This window comes from Sus scrofa, chromosome 5 (assembly GCF_000003025.6).
Source record: "Sus scrofa isolate TJ Tabasco breed Duroc chromosome 5, Sscrofa11.1, whole genome shotgun sequence".
Classification (NCBI taxonomy): Eukaryota; Metazoa; Chordata; class Mammalia; order Artiodactyla; family Suidae; genus Sus; species Sus scrofa.
This window is the reverse complement of record NC_010447.5, coordinates 80,844,390-80,858,128: the sequence shown is the minus strand read 5'-3', so window position 1 is coordinate 80,858,128 and position 13,739 is coordinate 80,844,390. Positions and strand designations below refer to the sequence as shown.

Genomic DNA, 13,739 nt, shown 5'->3' with positions numbered 1-13,739 from the left:
CCCCTGAAATCGGATTTGAGCGCTAACGTTCCTCTCTCTGTGAATTTTGCCATCTCTATTGTTAGTGTGCTTTAAGCCTTAGTACTGAATTCTTCCCATTGCACTTTTCTGGAGGTAGAAAACAACAGTGGCTCTAGAGAGAAGAGTAGAGAGGAGCTCTGGGGCTTCCAAGCTGGGTGATGGAGACACAGTGTCGCCCAATGTGCCAGGAATTCAGCCATCTACCCACCACATGTGGCAGTAAAAGTCCCCAGGGCCGTCGAATCAATAGCCCGCGCGAAGTACACCAGCACGCCCGCCTGTCCAGCAGGCTCATGTGAGTTATCACCACGCAGCAAGTTCCATATCAGCTCTGTAGCAAGTCCAGACTAAAAGAGGGTATGTGAGAGGCAACCTGAGTGATTTACTTAAAATTCATTTCACAGGATATGGTTTCTGCTCTATTCATAACAAAACATAAACATGATTCTGCATCTGTGCTGGGCAAATTTTTATCAACATCAGTTGGCTCTAGCCTGATAATATTTTTCACTAAAACATTGGAAGATGGCGTAATGGTTAGGTGCTCTAGCTCTGAGGTTGGATAGAGGCACGTCTGGGCTTTGCTTTGTTTAACAGCACTTTCCAAGGACCAGTGACTGTGCTCCATGGCTTACTAGCCATTCGGCCCTGAGTGAGGTACTCAGGCCCACTAAGCTCCCATTTCTCCCCGACGTTGCTCCACAAGCAGCAGTAATTACCCTCATCATCACCGTTATCATCACTGAGCGCTTGCTTGGGTATAGAAGTCAGGCCTTGACTGATGCTTAAAGCAGAGTTCACTCTTCAGATGGGACCACGTGGAAGAGAGAATGAGCCATTCCATTTGAAAGTCAAGAGATTTCTTGAAAACAGTATTAATTCTGGCTTACTAAGAAAAGAAAGTAATGCACCCTGTACTTATCCAAATGGAAACCCTAATGTAAAGATAATCCTGCTTTAAAAAACACAGAGGCATCCTGATCATTAAAAGGAGTTAATTCAAACAATATCTAGGAGTAGCATTTATCATTCCGCAAAGAACATTCTAGTACTATCCTGGTTCACAATGATCACCAAATAAAAGCTGCCGCTAGAAACATTGTTTTCTATCACTCTACAGTGTGCGGTGAAGAGCAGTGGCTGATCAAGGAATCAGAAGGCCACTAACTTAACGTGACATTGGGCAAGTCGCTGAGATCCCCACCCCCGCCTCAGTTTTCTTCCCTCTAAAAGTAGGGTGATACTTGCCCTACTTTAGGGAAGTCAAGGTCAAAGAAGATGAATCTTTGGGAAGTCTGCATAACCATAAATTGCCCTGTAAATATAAGCTTTCTTTTGTAGCCTTTACATATTTCAATGAATTAGAAGGAGTTATGACCTTCCCACTACCCCTAGCCTAGTGCTGGGGCCAGGGGATAAGCTATGAGGTGACAAAAGAAGCCGGAAAAGTGTCCTCCCCACAAGGGGTTTTTAAATGGAGAGCAAGGCAATAAAACGTGCTCCACCGGCCAACCACAGGGAGAGGGAAGCAGGAGATGAGGGTGTGTTGTGGACGTGGTGGTCCATGGGGCGCAGAAGGGGGCCGGGTTTGAGTAGCCAAGGGGAGGGGAAAGAATACGCCCCTCAGGAGGGGCAACAAGCAAACACAGAGGTAAGAACAGAGAGGCATGAGGGAACTGGCATTTCTGGCCAGGGACATTCCGGATACTGGGCCAGCCAATTTGCATGTGTCACCTCACTCAGGCCTCTATATAACCCGTGGAGTGGTTAGTAATACCTCCCCTTTACAGATGATGGCAGAGAGTAAGGAGATCATTTAAGATTGTACGCTTAGCAAGATACAGAGCTTGATTTCAAGCTTAGGGCTTTAAAAGAGTCTCCAAGTTGAGTATCTCTTCATGGTCCAAAGCTGCTGCTGCTGCTGCTTAACCTTGATGGGGAGACAAAGGAAACTTAGGAGGAAATCCATGGAGGATCAGAGGATGGGAGGGATCCTGAAGACAACCAAAGTGTGTCTGAATCATTCGTTTCAGCAGTGAATTCTCTGCCAATTGATACTGATAAGTGCCTATTCTAGTATGTCCATGTGGTTTCCCACAAGTCATTCATTTGATCAACAAGTACTAAACACTACAAAAACACTAAGTATTAAATGTGCTAGATATTGTTCGAGGTGCTTAGAGTACAGCAGAGGACAAGACAGAAAAAGATCACTTCCTTCAGTGAGCCTACATTCTAGCTGATTGTGATCCAAGATTGCAAACACCTTTGGAGCAGAAACTATATGCTTCATAGTATACAGCACGTAGACTATACTATTCCTATGGAATCAGTGCTGAAAGAATGTTGTTGAGATCTCTTGATCTGCGACCCATTGACTTTGAATAGCCTGCTTACAATTTCCCATTCGAAGAGGGTGCCCTACAGTATACTTCATGTTCCCACTTGGATACATGTAAATAGTGACATTGCCCTACTTGGCTGGATTCCAGACTTTTCAGTGATGGCAAATGAATGATACTGGCAGCAACTTCCCTCACCCGCAGCCACGGCAGACATTGCTTGTGGATCCCAACACTTCTTGCAGATAAAATGGAAACAGTCATTACCAGGCACCTCATTGCCATCCCCATTGTTTAGTTGACATGAAGCTAACAGAGAAGATTGGCCAACCCAGGCTCTGCTAAGAAGACTTGATTTTTTTTTTTTTTAATGTTTTCACAGGCAAAAAGGTGCGATAAGAAAGCTGTCCTTATAATGAGGACTGAGTGCCAACCCTGCTCACTCAACTTTGGAACGAAGTGCCCAGATGGTTACACCAAGATTACCAATGGCACCGTAGGAGTCCGAGATTGCAGGTATTCATTATGATAAAATATGTGTGCTGGAGTCCTGGAATTCAAGGGAATGTGCATCTAAGTTGAAATTTCTCAGCTCAAAAACTACAAGGCATTCCCATGGTTTTCTCTTACTGTAAGGTCACATGGAGCCCAAATTTTAGTAACTCACAAATACAATCTTGAGTATAAATGTACTGATTTACATTTTAATACAAAACTGGGTTGCATTGCACCAAAATATTCTCCCTTCTTCATGCCTTTCTTTATTTTGAAAGTCTGGGTTTTGTTTTCCTTTGGGAAAGGTTCTAGTCAGAGCATGTTAAAAGCCTTGGGTCTGATAGTCATCTTACTTACTAGCTAGGCATCCTATTACTCTCTAGAGCCCAAAGAAGGAAGACAAATGCATTACAGCTTCGTTGCATTTTATGTGACCTTTCATGCTTCAAAACTCATATAATCCAAGGCTCATCTTTGCAAAGGATGGCAAGCAGCTCTGCCCACCTGCTCATGGACGCAGCCATGCAGCACAAATGCCAGCACAATTTTTAACACAGGCTGCTAATTTAAAAATTAGTGTGCTCGGTGAGTTTGTTTGTAATCCAGGGATGAAGGATTAGAAGAATTTTGTATAAAATGAAAACGTTAACACTACTGTATCACACTATTTTAAAGTCACGTTTGCTTAATGTAACTGTTCTGTATTCTGAAACCCCAAATCATCATTTTTAATAGAAGTTTCCCAGCATTAACTGGTCTGGAATTAGCAAGCATATGCGGTTGTTGACCTCTTAATTACCAAAGTGGACACATGTTTGCGGCAGATTCTCTGAGAAATTACCTCAGAAAGCTTTGGAGCTCAAGACTAAAATTACGGGGACTTTACTAATAATTTTTATTCTGGTTATTTTTTTTCATGGCCAAAGTGAGCCGTTGGTTGTATGTCATCCCCCTCATCTCCCCCGAACCCCAAACACAGAGGATGAGATTATTGTACTCAGACTATTTTCAAATTGAGGCCTTTGATCTGCCACTCATTTATGAAGAGATGAACCAAGATTGGTTTTTACTGTAAAAATTGTTTAAATATAATTGGACAATGTTGTATTGGTTTCAAGTATACAAAAAAGTAGTTCCTTTATACACATATACCTATTTATCGTATTCTTTTCCCTTAGTGGTTTATTACAAGGTGCAGAAAATATTTCCCTGTGCTCTATAGTAGGTCCTTATTGTTTATCTGTATCTTATAGTGTGTATCTGTTAATCCCAAACTCCTAATTTATCCCTCCCCCTTTCCCCTTTGAAAACCGTAAGTTTGTTTTCTATGACAAAATTGGTTTTGGAGGGGACATTTGGTTCCGTCTTTGGCTCTCCCTTTCCCCTTCTTTGTGAAGAGAGGTCCTTGCCACTATGCTCAACCTTCCAAAGAAATTGTCAGCTCTATCTCCAACTCACCTGCCCATGAAGCCAGTACCTCTGGGATTAATCAGCTACATTCCAGGGACTGGTTTAGGGATACAACCTTGAACTCACTATAACACTATTCTTGACAGCCCGGATTAAAGAAATGATATTCATGGAATAATGGCTCTAGATACACTGAAGTCAGGTTCTGGAATAAGCCATCTATGAAGAGATGTCTGTGAATAGATAAGTATTTAACCTCTGTAGACTAGCTATTCCAGAACTGTTTCTCAGATGGTACAAAAACTGTTCTAAGGAAATCATGATTTTATCTAGAGAAAACTGTGGCAAATATTGCTCACTACTACACCTCTCACACAGAAATTTTCTATCTATGTTATCTGCAAAAAATGGGCAAATCCTGAGTGGTCAGTTTAAATCCACAGATCTATGCATCACATAACTCTTGATCTTTCCCTTCTTGCATTGGCTGCTAGGATGCTCAGTGACAAGTTGAAGCCCACCTCTATCACATGCCTAGAACCTAATGTTTTTTTCATCTGCTAACTTCACTTCTAACATTTTAGATATTTCACCCTTATTTTCATTCTTTCCTGTTTTTTTTTTTCTTCTACTTCTTAAAGATGACTCATGACCAAGCTTTATTTTTAACTAGGAAGCAAAATGTGTCCAATCCATGTATTTTAAAGTATAGGCAAATGTAACAACCTAAATAAAAATCTATGGCAATCTCACCTCCCAGAATTAACCATGTTGCTCTGGTCAAGGGTTAACATTCTCTCTTTTACTCTCCAAGGTACCCCTTTGAGGTCAGAACGTACACGCTGTCTCTCCCTGGCTGCCGCCATATCTGTAGGAAAGACTATCTCCAGCCTCAGTGCTGTCCAGGCCACTGGGGCCCAGACTGCATGGGTAAGTGGCTCAACACATTTCTTAACTTTGATATTTGCTTCTCAGGGTCTCATTTCACAGAAAATTTGAGAGGAAGGAAGCACAATAAAAGAAAAGGTTAAAATCTTTTCCTAGAAAGTTCCAGCTCAATCTGTATGTAGAAAATCTTTCTTGCCCTGTCAGCTTTTGTATCAATATCTGCTTTCCTTCAATTAGAGATCTCTCCTTAAGAGAATTCCTTTACAAGTCAGAAAAAGAGACAATTTCAAGGATATCATTTTCTGTAAAGATTACTGACCATAGAGAGGAAGTAAGAATCCTGGGCTATTATGACCCCAATACAATTTTCTTTAAGAAAAACTTTTATTAACGGCAATATCTCAAAGTTATTCTTTTTTTTTTTTTAACAACCTTTTTTTTTTTTTTTTTAATTTTATTTTGTTGTCTTTTTGCCGTTTCTTGGGCTGGTCCCGCAGCATATGGAGGTTCCCAGGCTAGGGGTCCAATCGGAGCTGTAGCCTCCGGGCTACGCCAGAGCCACAGCAACACCAGATCCGAGCTGCGTCTGCAACCTATACCGCAGCTCACGGCAACACCGGATCCTTAACCACTGAGCAAGGCCAGGGATCGAACCCGCAACCTCATGGTTCCTAGTCAGATTCGTTAACCACTGCGCCACGATGGGAACTCCTCAAAGTTATTCTTTAACTTTGAGATATTAACAAGCAAAAGTATTGTTAACTCTCCTAGAAATTTGTCTTAGGATACAGTCTCAAACTATGTAATGACCAGGTTCCATTGTCAGGAAGACCACTAGCCAAATCTGAGTCAGTGGTTGAGTATAGTTAGACTCCTGTGGTCACGCATAGATAGCATTTGCCAAATGAAATTAAACGTTATTCCTGATTAAATATCTTAACACTCAAACAGTGACTAAGTCCCTGAAATGGCATGCAAATTATGTGAGACCCTTTTTGGGGGACAGTAAAAATCGGGCATTTTAATTCATGAATTTACTATTTGTTTTCCATCTTCTAAGATGTAATGAAAACATCTCCTTAAGGATCTACCTAAAGGGAGAGATTAGTTTTCTTCTGCTTTGTGTTTTTTTTAATTAAAATAATATATAAGCAAATTTTACATAGCTTTTAAGGTTTAGAAAGATATAACGAAGAAAATAGCAACTTGTATTCTGTCGCACAAAGGAAACTAAATAGTTTGGCCGATTTCCTTCATCTTTTTTTTTCCATATGGCTTCTGAATAGTTTAGCCCATATTATATGCATAATGTTGCCTCTGTTTTTAAATAATTTTATTGGGGTATAGTTGATTTACAATGTTGGTGTCATGTTTACGGCAAAGTGGATCAATATACATATATCCATTCACCACCACCCCATAGCTTATTACAGATCATTGAGTAAAACATCTCTGCACTATAGTAGGTCCTGTTAGTTGTCTATTTTATATCTAGTAGTGTTTGTATATTAATCCCATGCTCCCAATTTATCCCTCCCCCATCCACAGTGTCCCCTTCAATAATCCTAAATTTAATTTCAAAATCTTTGTGTTTGTTTTATAAATGTTACCTTTGTATCATTTTTATTAGATTCCACATATAAGTGATATCATATGATACTTGTCTTTGGCTTACTTTATGTCTATCTATGTTGCTGCAAATGGCATTGTTTCCTTATTTTTATGACTAATGTTCCATTGTGTATATGTACCGCCTCTTCTTTATCCAATCTTCTGTTGATGGACACTTAGGTTGTTTCCATGCCTTGGCTATTGTAAACAGTGCTGCGATGAACATTGGGGTGCATGTATCTTTTCAAATTATGGTTTTCTCTGGATATGTGCCCAGGAGTGGAATTGCTGGATCATATGGTAGTTCTATATTTCGTTTTTACAAGAAACCTCCATACTGTTCTCCATAATGGTTGAACCAATTTACATTCTTATCAGTTGTGTAGAAGGGTCCTCTCTTCTCCAGATCCTCTCCAGCATTTATTGTTTGTAGACTTTTTGATGATGGCCGTTCTTACTGGTGTGAGGTGATAGCTCATTGTAGCTCTGATTTGCCTTTCTCTAGTAAGCAGTTATGTTGAGCATCTTTTCATGTGCTTTTTGGCTATCTTTTGTCTTTGGAGGAAATGTCTATTTATAGCTTTCCATTTTTTTGATTTGTTTTATATATATATATATAAAGCTGCATGAGATGTTTGTATATTTTGGAGATTAATACCTTGTCAGTTGCTTTGTTTGCAAAGATTTCTCTCCCATTCTATGGGTCATCTTTTTGTTTTGTTTATGGTTTCCTTTACTGTGCACAAGCTGAGAAAACTGGACAGCTGCATGTAAAAACATGAAATTAGAACATTCTCTAACACCTTACACAAAAATAAACTCAAAGTGGATCAAGGACCTAAGTGTAAGACCGGATACTATAAAACTCCTAGAGGAAAACATAGGCAGAACACTTTTTGACATAAATTGCAGCAGTATCTTTGTTGACCCACCTCCTAGAGTAAGGAGAATAAAAACAAACATACACAAATGGGACCTGATTAAATCTTTTTTAAACTAAGGATTAAATGAAAAATAGCTTCCATTTACTCCATATTACTGACATTAGGTACCAGAGAAGTGGCCCATATAATCTAATTAAATTCTAAAATCAAACCTTTTTGTTGAGTTAGACATTTTTATTCTCATTTTGCCTATGAGGAGTCAGATTTGAAGATTATCTCTTGCCTGTCTCCTTTGAGCTAATAAATGATGAAGGAAGTTCATGTTTGGAGCTGCCTGTCGCAAAGCCTGCTGTCTTTCTACTCTGACCCATGTTGGAAATTAAGATAACTCTGGCTCGGGTCGTCAGTGTCAGAAAGTGAGACACGTGGACGGGGAGAAATCTCGACAAGGCTCTTTACTTCCGCAGAAGGGTGCGGGTGCTCCAAAACGCGCACGCTCGAACAAAGGACCCTCCCCTATTTATCCCTGATGCAGGTGATGTACCTGACCCTTCCCACTGGTCAGGTCAGGGCCCACATTCTTCCCGGTTGGCTAATTGAAACAAATTGTTGCTGGGAAAAGAGGTAAAGAGGAAGGGAGTCGCAGGGGCGTTTCAGCCAAAACCAGAGCAAAATGGAGTCACCAAGATTTCCTTTGAAAGAAAAGACATTGTGTTACTTTCCACACCCACTACCTGGAGTAGAACTTGTCCACACACACACACACACACACACACACACACACACACACACACACACACACACACACACACACACACACACACGAAGAGAGATTCCCCAATGTGTTTCTAATTTCTCTTTTTTTCTATAAGTATTTTTTTTTATTTTTCCCATTTTTAACTGAAGTATTATTGCTGTAGAATAAGTTACAGGTACACAATATAGTGATTCACAATTTTTAAAATATTGGCTATATTCCCTGTATTTTACAATATATCCTTGTAGCTTATTTTATGCCTACTGTTTGTACCTCTTAATCCCCTACCCCAGTATTGCCCCTCCCCTCTTCCTTCTCCCACCTGGTAACCACTAGTTTGTTTTCTTTGTGTGTTTGCTTCGTTTTTTTTATATATTCACTGGTTTGTTGTATTTTTTAGATTCTACACAGAAGTGATATCATACAGTATTTGTCTTTCTGTCTGATTTATTTCATTTAGCATAAGACCCTCCAAGTTCATCCATATTGTTGCAAACGGCAAAATTTCACTTTTTTTATGGCTGAGTCCTATTCCATTCATACATATATATATATATATGTATCTTGCGTTGTCTTTATCATTCATCTGTTGAAGCAACTTAGGTTGCTTCCATATCTTGGCAATTAAAATAATGCTACTCTGCACATTGGGGTGCATGTCTCTTTTCAAATTATTTTTGATTTTCCAAATATATACACAGGAATGGGATTGCGTGACAGTTCTTTTTTATTTTAGTATTATTGAAGCATATTTGATTTACAGTGTTTAATTTCTTCCGTACAGCAAAGTGATTCAGTTATACATATACATATATACACACACTTGTTAATACTCTTTTCCATTATGGTTTGTCACAGGATATTGAATATAGTTCCCTGTGCTATGCGGTAAGACCTTGTTTATCCATTTTATATATACTAGTTTGCCTCCGATAATCCCAAACTCCCAGTCCTTCCCTCCACTACCTCACCTCCTTGGCAGCTACATGTCTCTTCTCTATACCTATGAATCTATTTTTGATTCATAGATTGTTGATTTGTATCTTTAGATTCCACGTATAAGTGATATCATCTGGTATTTGTCTTTCTCTTTCTGACTTAGTATGTTAATCTTTAGATCCATCTATGTTGCTGCAAATGACATTATTTCATCCTTTTGATGGCCGAATAATATTCCATTTCATAAATGTCGCACATCTCTTTATCTATTCATCTGTCAGTGGACATTAGGTTGTTTCCATGTCTTGGCTATTGTGAATAGTGCTGCTATGAACATAGGAGTACATGTATCTTTTCAAATTATAATTTTGTCTGGTTATATGCCCAGGAATAGGATTGTTAGATCATACGGCAACTCTATTTTTAGTTTTTTGAGGAACCTCCATACTGTTTTCTACAGTGGCTGCACCAATTTGCATTCCCCCCACAGTGGATGAGAGTTCCCTTTTTACCACATCCTCACCAAGATTTGTTATTTGTGTTGATGATGGCCATCTGACAGGTATGAGGTGACCTCTCATGGTGGTTTTGATCTGCATTTCCCTAATGATAAGCAACCTGGCACATTCTCATTTCTCTTCTGATTGGTAGGTCCCTTCAGCTCTCCCAGTCAGTGCCTGGATCATGCTCCTCACCATAGAAAGGTTGAGGTTTGGGGTTTGGTTCTCTGTTAACTGCTCTCCTCTGTTTCACCCCGGCATGTTGACACCGTGCATTTCTAAGAGTTTGTCACATCAGAATCAAATGATTAATCCAGACTTCCAGATTTCAAGAACTTTTTTAGTACCAAATAGGGTCTTAGTGACACCAACTCATATAGTCATGCCGATAAATTGAATTTATTTGCTTTTCTCTTTCTAACCCATGGAAACTAATGTGATTCTAAGTCAATTAATCAGGTGTGTTATAGACAAGAAGAGACTTTGTCTAAGATGCAGTAATAAAAGTTCACACATCCAGCATAACAAACAGTAGACCACAGCTCAGAGCAAAAGAACACTGGGCCAGCTACCCAAAGTTTAGGTTTGAACCTAGTTCCATCATCACTGGTTAGGGCAAATGATTTGCTGTTCCTCCTTCAGTCTCCTCAGCTGTGAAATGAAGGTAAAAAGTCCTACTTTACAAAACTCTAGGAGGGATTTTAAAACAACAATATAGGGGAACATACCTGGCAGAGTCTGTGACACAAAGAAGGCACTTGTAAATGTTGTATGATTAAATGAATGAGCAAATCACAGTCAAAACAGACCTTTGATCATGAAGGTCTGAGCCCTTTTTAAACAGTGGGTAACTCATAAAACTGGCGCAGCCAACAGGATTCAGAATCTTCAGTGGGTTTCGTGCATCGCACTGGGCTATGAGAAAATTGTGACAATACATGCACCTACAATCAAAGGAGTCTGAAGTATTCATTGAGTGTTCAGACCTTTCCTTTTGACCCATCTCAAGGCCAGAGAAGCAAAATGTGAAAACCAAGGCCAGGACATTTTTTCCTGCTGTCCTCTCATTGGGGCAAAAGGCTGCTTCCCTTTATCTTCATCTTCCAAACATACTAAATGTCTCAAAAGGCTTCCTTCCTTTGGCTCAGAAAAAAGATAAACCCTCTACTTGGCTGTTGATTGCACCGCTCCCATTTTGTGGTGATGACAAGTGAGGTCTCAACTATCGCTTCACATTTCTGTAAGGATAAGGCTGTCCTGGAGCTGCTGATGTGTATTCATCCTTCATTGTGAGGAAGCACAAGCTCTGGAATATCCTTCTTTCCAAGGCAAGTGCAGAATTCACTTCCACAAATACATTCACATTCAACACCTCTGAGTTATTTTAAGAATGATTTTGACACAAACTATTCAAAATTAGAAAACTCTGGATCTATTCCAAACACTTAGAAAACACAAAAAGAACAATGGGGGAAAAAAAGGACCATGAAAAAAAATGGAAAAAAGTTAACTTCTAAAATTATGAATAAGGCATGAATTCTTACTTGGAGGAAAAAAGTATCATCCTAACCTGAGGAATGTGTTTCTACCCAGGTTCACTTGCTTCTCTCTCAGTAAAACTTGTAGTGCTTTATTGATCTGCTTATGGGAGTCTCTTCTCATTAGCACGAAAACATTTTTGAACCTTGAAGTTTAGTCACATGGGGACGACCAGTATTCTGTTTGAAAGGAAAGAGACTTCTTGATTGGAACACCCCAGTTGTGTTTTTTCCCTCCATGAGCTTTAAAGGATTTGTGCAAAAACTCAAGATTTATGGAAAAGAATGTGGGCAGAGGTTTACGCAGAAACTCGATTGTGGCCAGAGCAATCTGATGATTTCAAAGGGAAATGGTCTTGATTCTTTGTGAGGTCAGTGTCCTCAAATTACATTTGGGGTTTTTTTTTGTTTTTGCATCATGTTATTTGCATTTTCAGACCTCTTCTTTCCTGACCTTCACTGCACCAATTGCAGATGTGGATTCTATGGATCTGAAACCACTCTGTGAGGCATGTCCTTTCGGCTTTGAGTGACAAATAACACCGAGTTCATGTGAGGAACCTATTTTCACATCTGTTTCCCAGGCAGGCAGTTCCAACCAGAGCTATAAATGGATTATCTACCATTTATAAAAACCTGCACTAGTACTCTGTACCAAGCTTTGAAACAAAGGTAGTGAGCTGCATAGCCACCTCTGGGGTTCTTTGGGAGATAAAGTTACAGGGAGGTCCTGGCCTCTTGATGGCCAGGAAGTTCATTATCTGCCTTTTAAAAAACAAACAGAACAGCTGATGACTTGCTGACAGCTTGTCAGAGGGAGGCCTTCTGCGTGAGCAAAGTCACAATGCAAGAGACCACCAGAGTAGCAGTGACCAAAGGGAAATGTGATAATGACTGAAAATAGCCTTATCAGCTGCTGTGCCCTCCACCAGGCCTCAGAAATGTGCTCTTAGAGCAAATCCTATAATAGCTCTTTCAAGTGTAGTTTGCTGAGAATGTCGGCTTTTACCCTCTTTTTTTCTTTCCTTAGCCTGAGGCAATAGAAAATGAGTTAGGAAGCAGGAAAGATAGAACACTTATACCTTAAATTTTTTTTATTTTAAATCCGAACAAGTCATTTTCACGAGTTGTCACACATAAAACATTCGATGCAGGACCTAAAAGGACTCTCCATACTCTTCACTCCTGCTGTCTTTTTCCCAAGTTCCTCCCAAAGTTGGCCAATTCACACAAACCCAGCATTTCTTGAGCACTCCCCTGTGCTGCCCGTAATCACCCATACGGTAAGCCCAGTCCCTACCTCAAGAAGCTCACAAATGGATGAGGGAGAAGGACACAAGAACATATGGGAAAAACAGTCATACCTGAGAGTGCAGGTGAGGACCCTGGGTCCCTGAGCGGTTCTGCAGCTCATCCCAGAGAGCCAGCCAGTGAGAGCATAGCAGACTAGGAAGCAAGGACTGTCTCACTGCAGAGCCCGGCTCTAACCATCACTGTCTCCTCACCCATATACCTGGCTGTGCTGCCAAATTAACCACTGGGAAGGCAGCCTGCCCACCATGAGCCCGCTCTTCAAAAACTGATTTCCACCGTTAGCTGGGTGTCTGTCACTGCCCGGAGTTGAGTCCATGACACCAGAGTTCCCCCTGGTTCCAAGCTCCAGCTGAGAAGGGACTGTGGTTTTATGGTAAGACTGGACTCTGCAGTTAGATTGCCCGCTGCCCTTCCCAGTTAGCCTTCTGGAACCTAGCTAGTTCCTTACCATCTCTCTTGGTTGCCAGGTTGGGCGCATGACAATAGAGGACACTCAGTTAAATCAATTGCAGGTAAACAACAAATACACATCCAATGTTTGGAACATATTTCTTCTAAAAAATTATTCATCGTTTATCTGAAGTGGAATTGGCAGTCTGCATTTTATCTGGTAAATTGATTCTTCAGTCTGTTTTCTCATCCATAAAAATGGAGGTAGTTATGCTAATATGCCTTCCTCCAAAGGTGGCGCTAAGGAGTAGTGTTCTGGTACCGGTAAAGTACCTGGGATGTGCCTGGCAGGGGGCAGGCTAATCACTATTTCTTTTGTGGTTCTCAGATCACTGGCTGACCTCTTTATTTCAGGTGTGTCTTGGTTTGGTTTTATTTTTTTTTTAATTTTTTAAATTATAGTTGACTTATGTGCCAATTTCTGCTGTACAGCAAAGCGACTCAGTTATGTATTCTTTTTTTAATATGTTTTTCCATGATGATCTTCCCCGGAGACTGGATATAGTTCGCTGTGCTACACAGTAGGACCTTGTTGGTTTTCTGTTCTGAGGTACTGATCTTTGATAGTCTTGCTTAATGTTAAGGACCCA

The 13,739-nt window shown here is 40.3% G+C and overlaps 1 protein-coding gene across 1 annotated transcript in view; it reads left to right on the top strand.

Annotated features, from left to right (window-relative positions):
- The window catches only part of STAB2 (stabilin 2), a 170,763-nt gene that overhangs the window by 5,093 nt on the left and 151,931 nt on the right, over positions 1 to 13,739 (top strand). Inside the window, 2 exon segments of the mRNA XM_021092647.1 lie at positions 2,746 to 2,879; positions 5,083 to 5,198. Coding sequence (XP_020948306.1) covers positions 2,746 to 2,879; positions 5,083 to 5,198 — 250 coding nt within the window.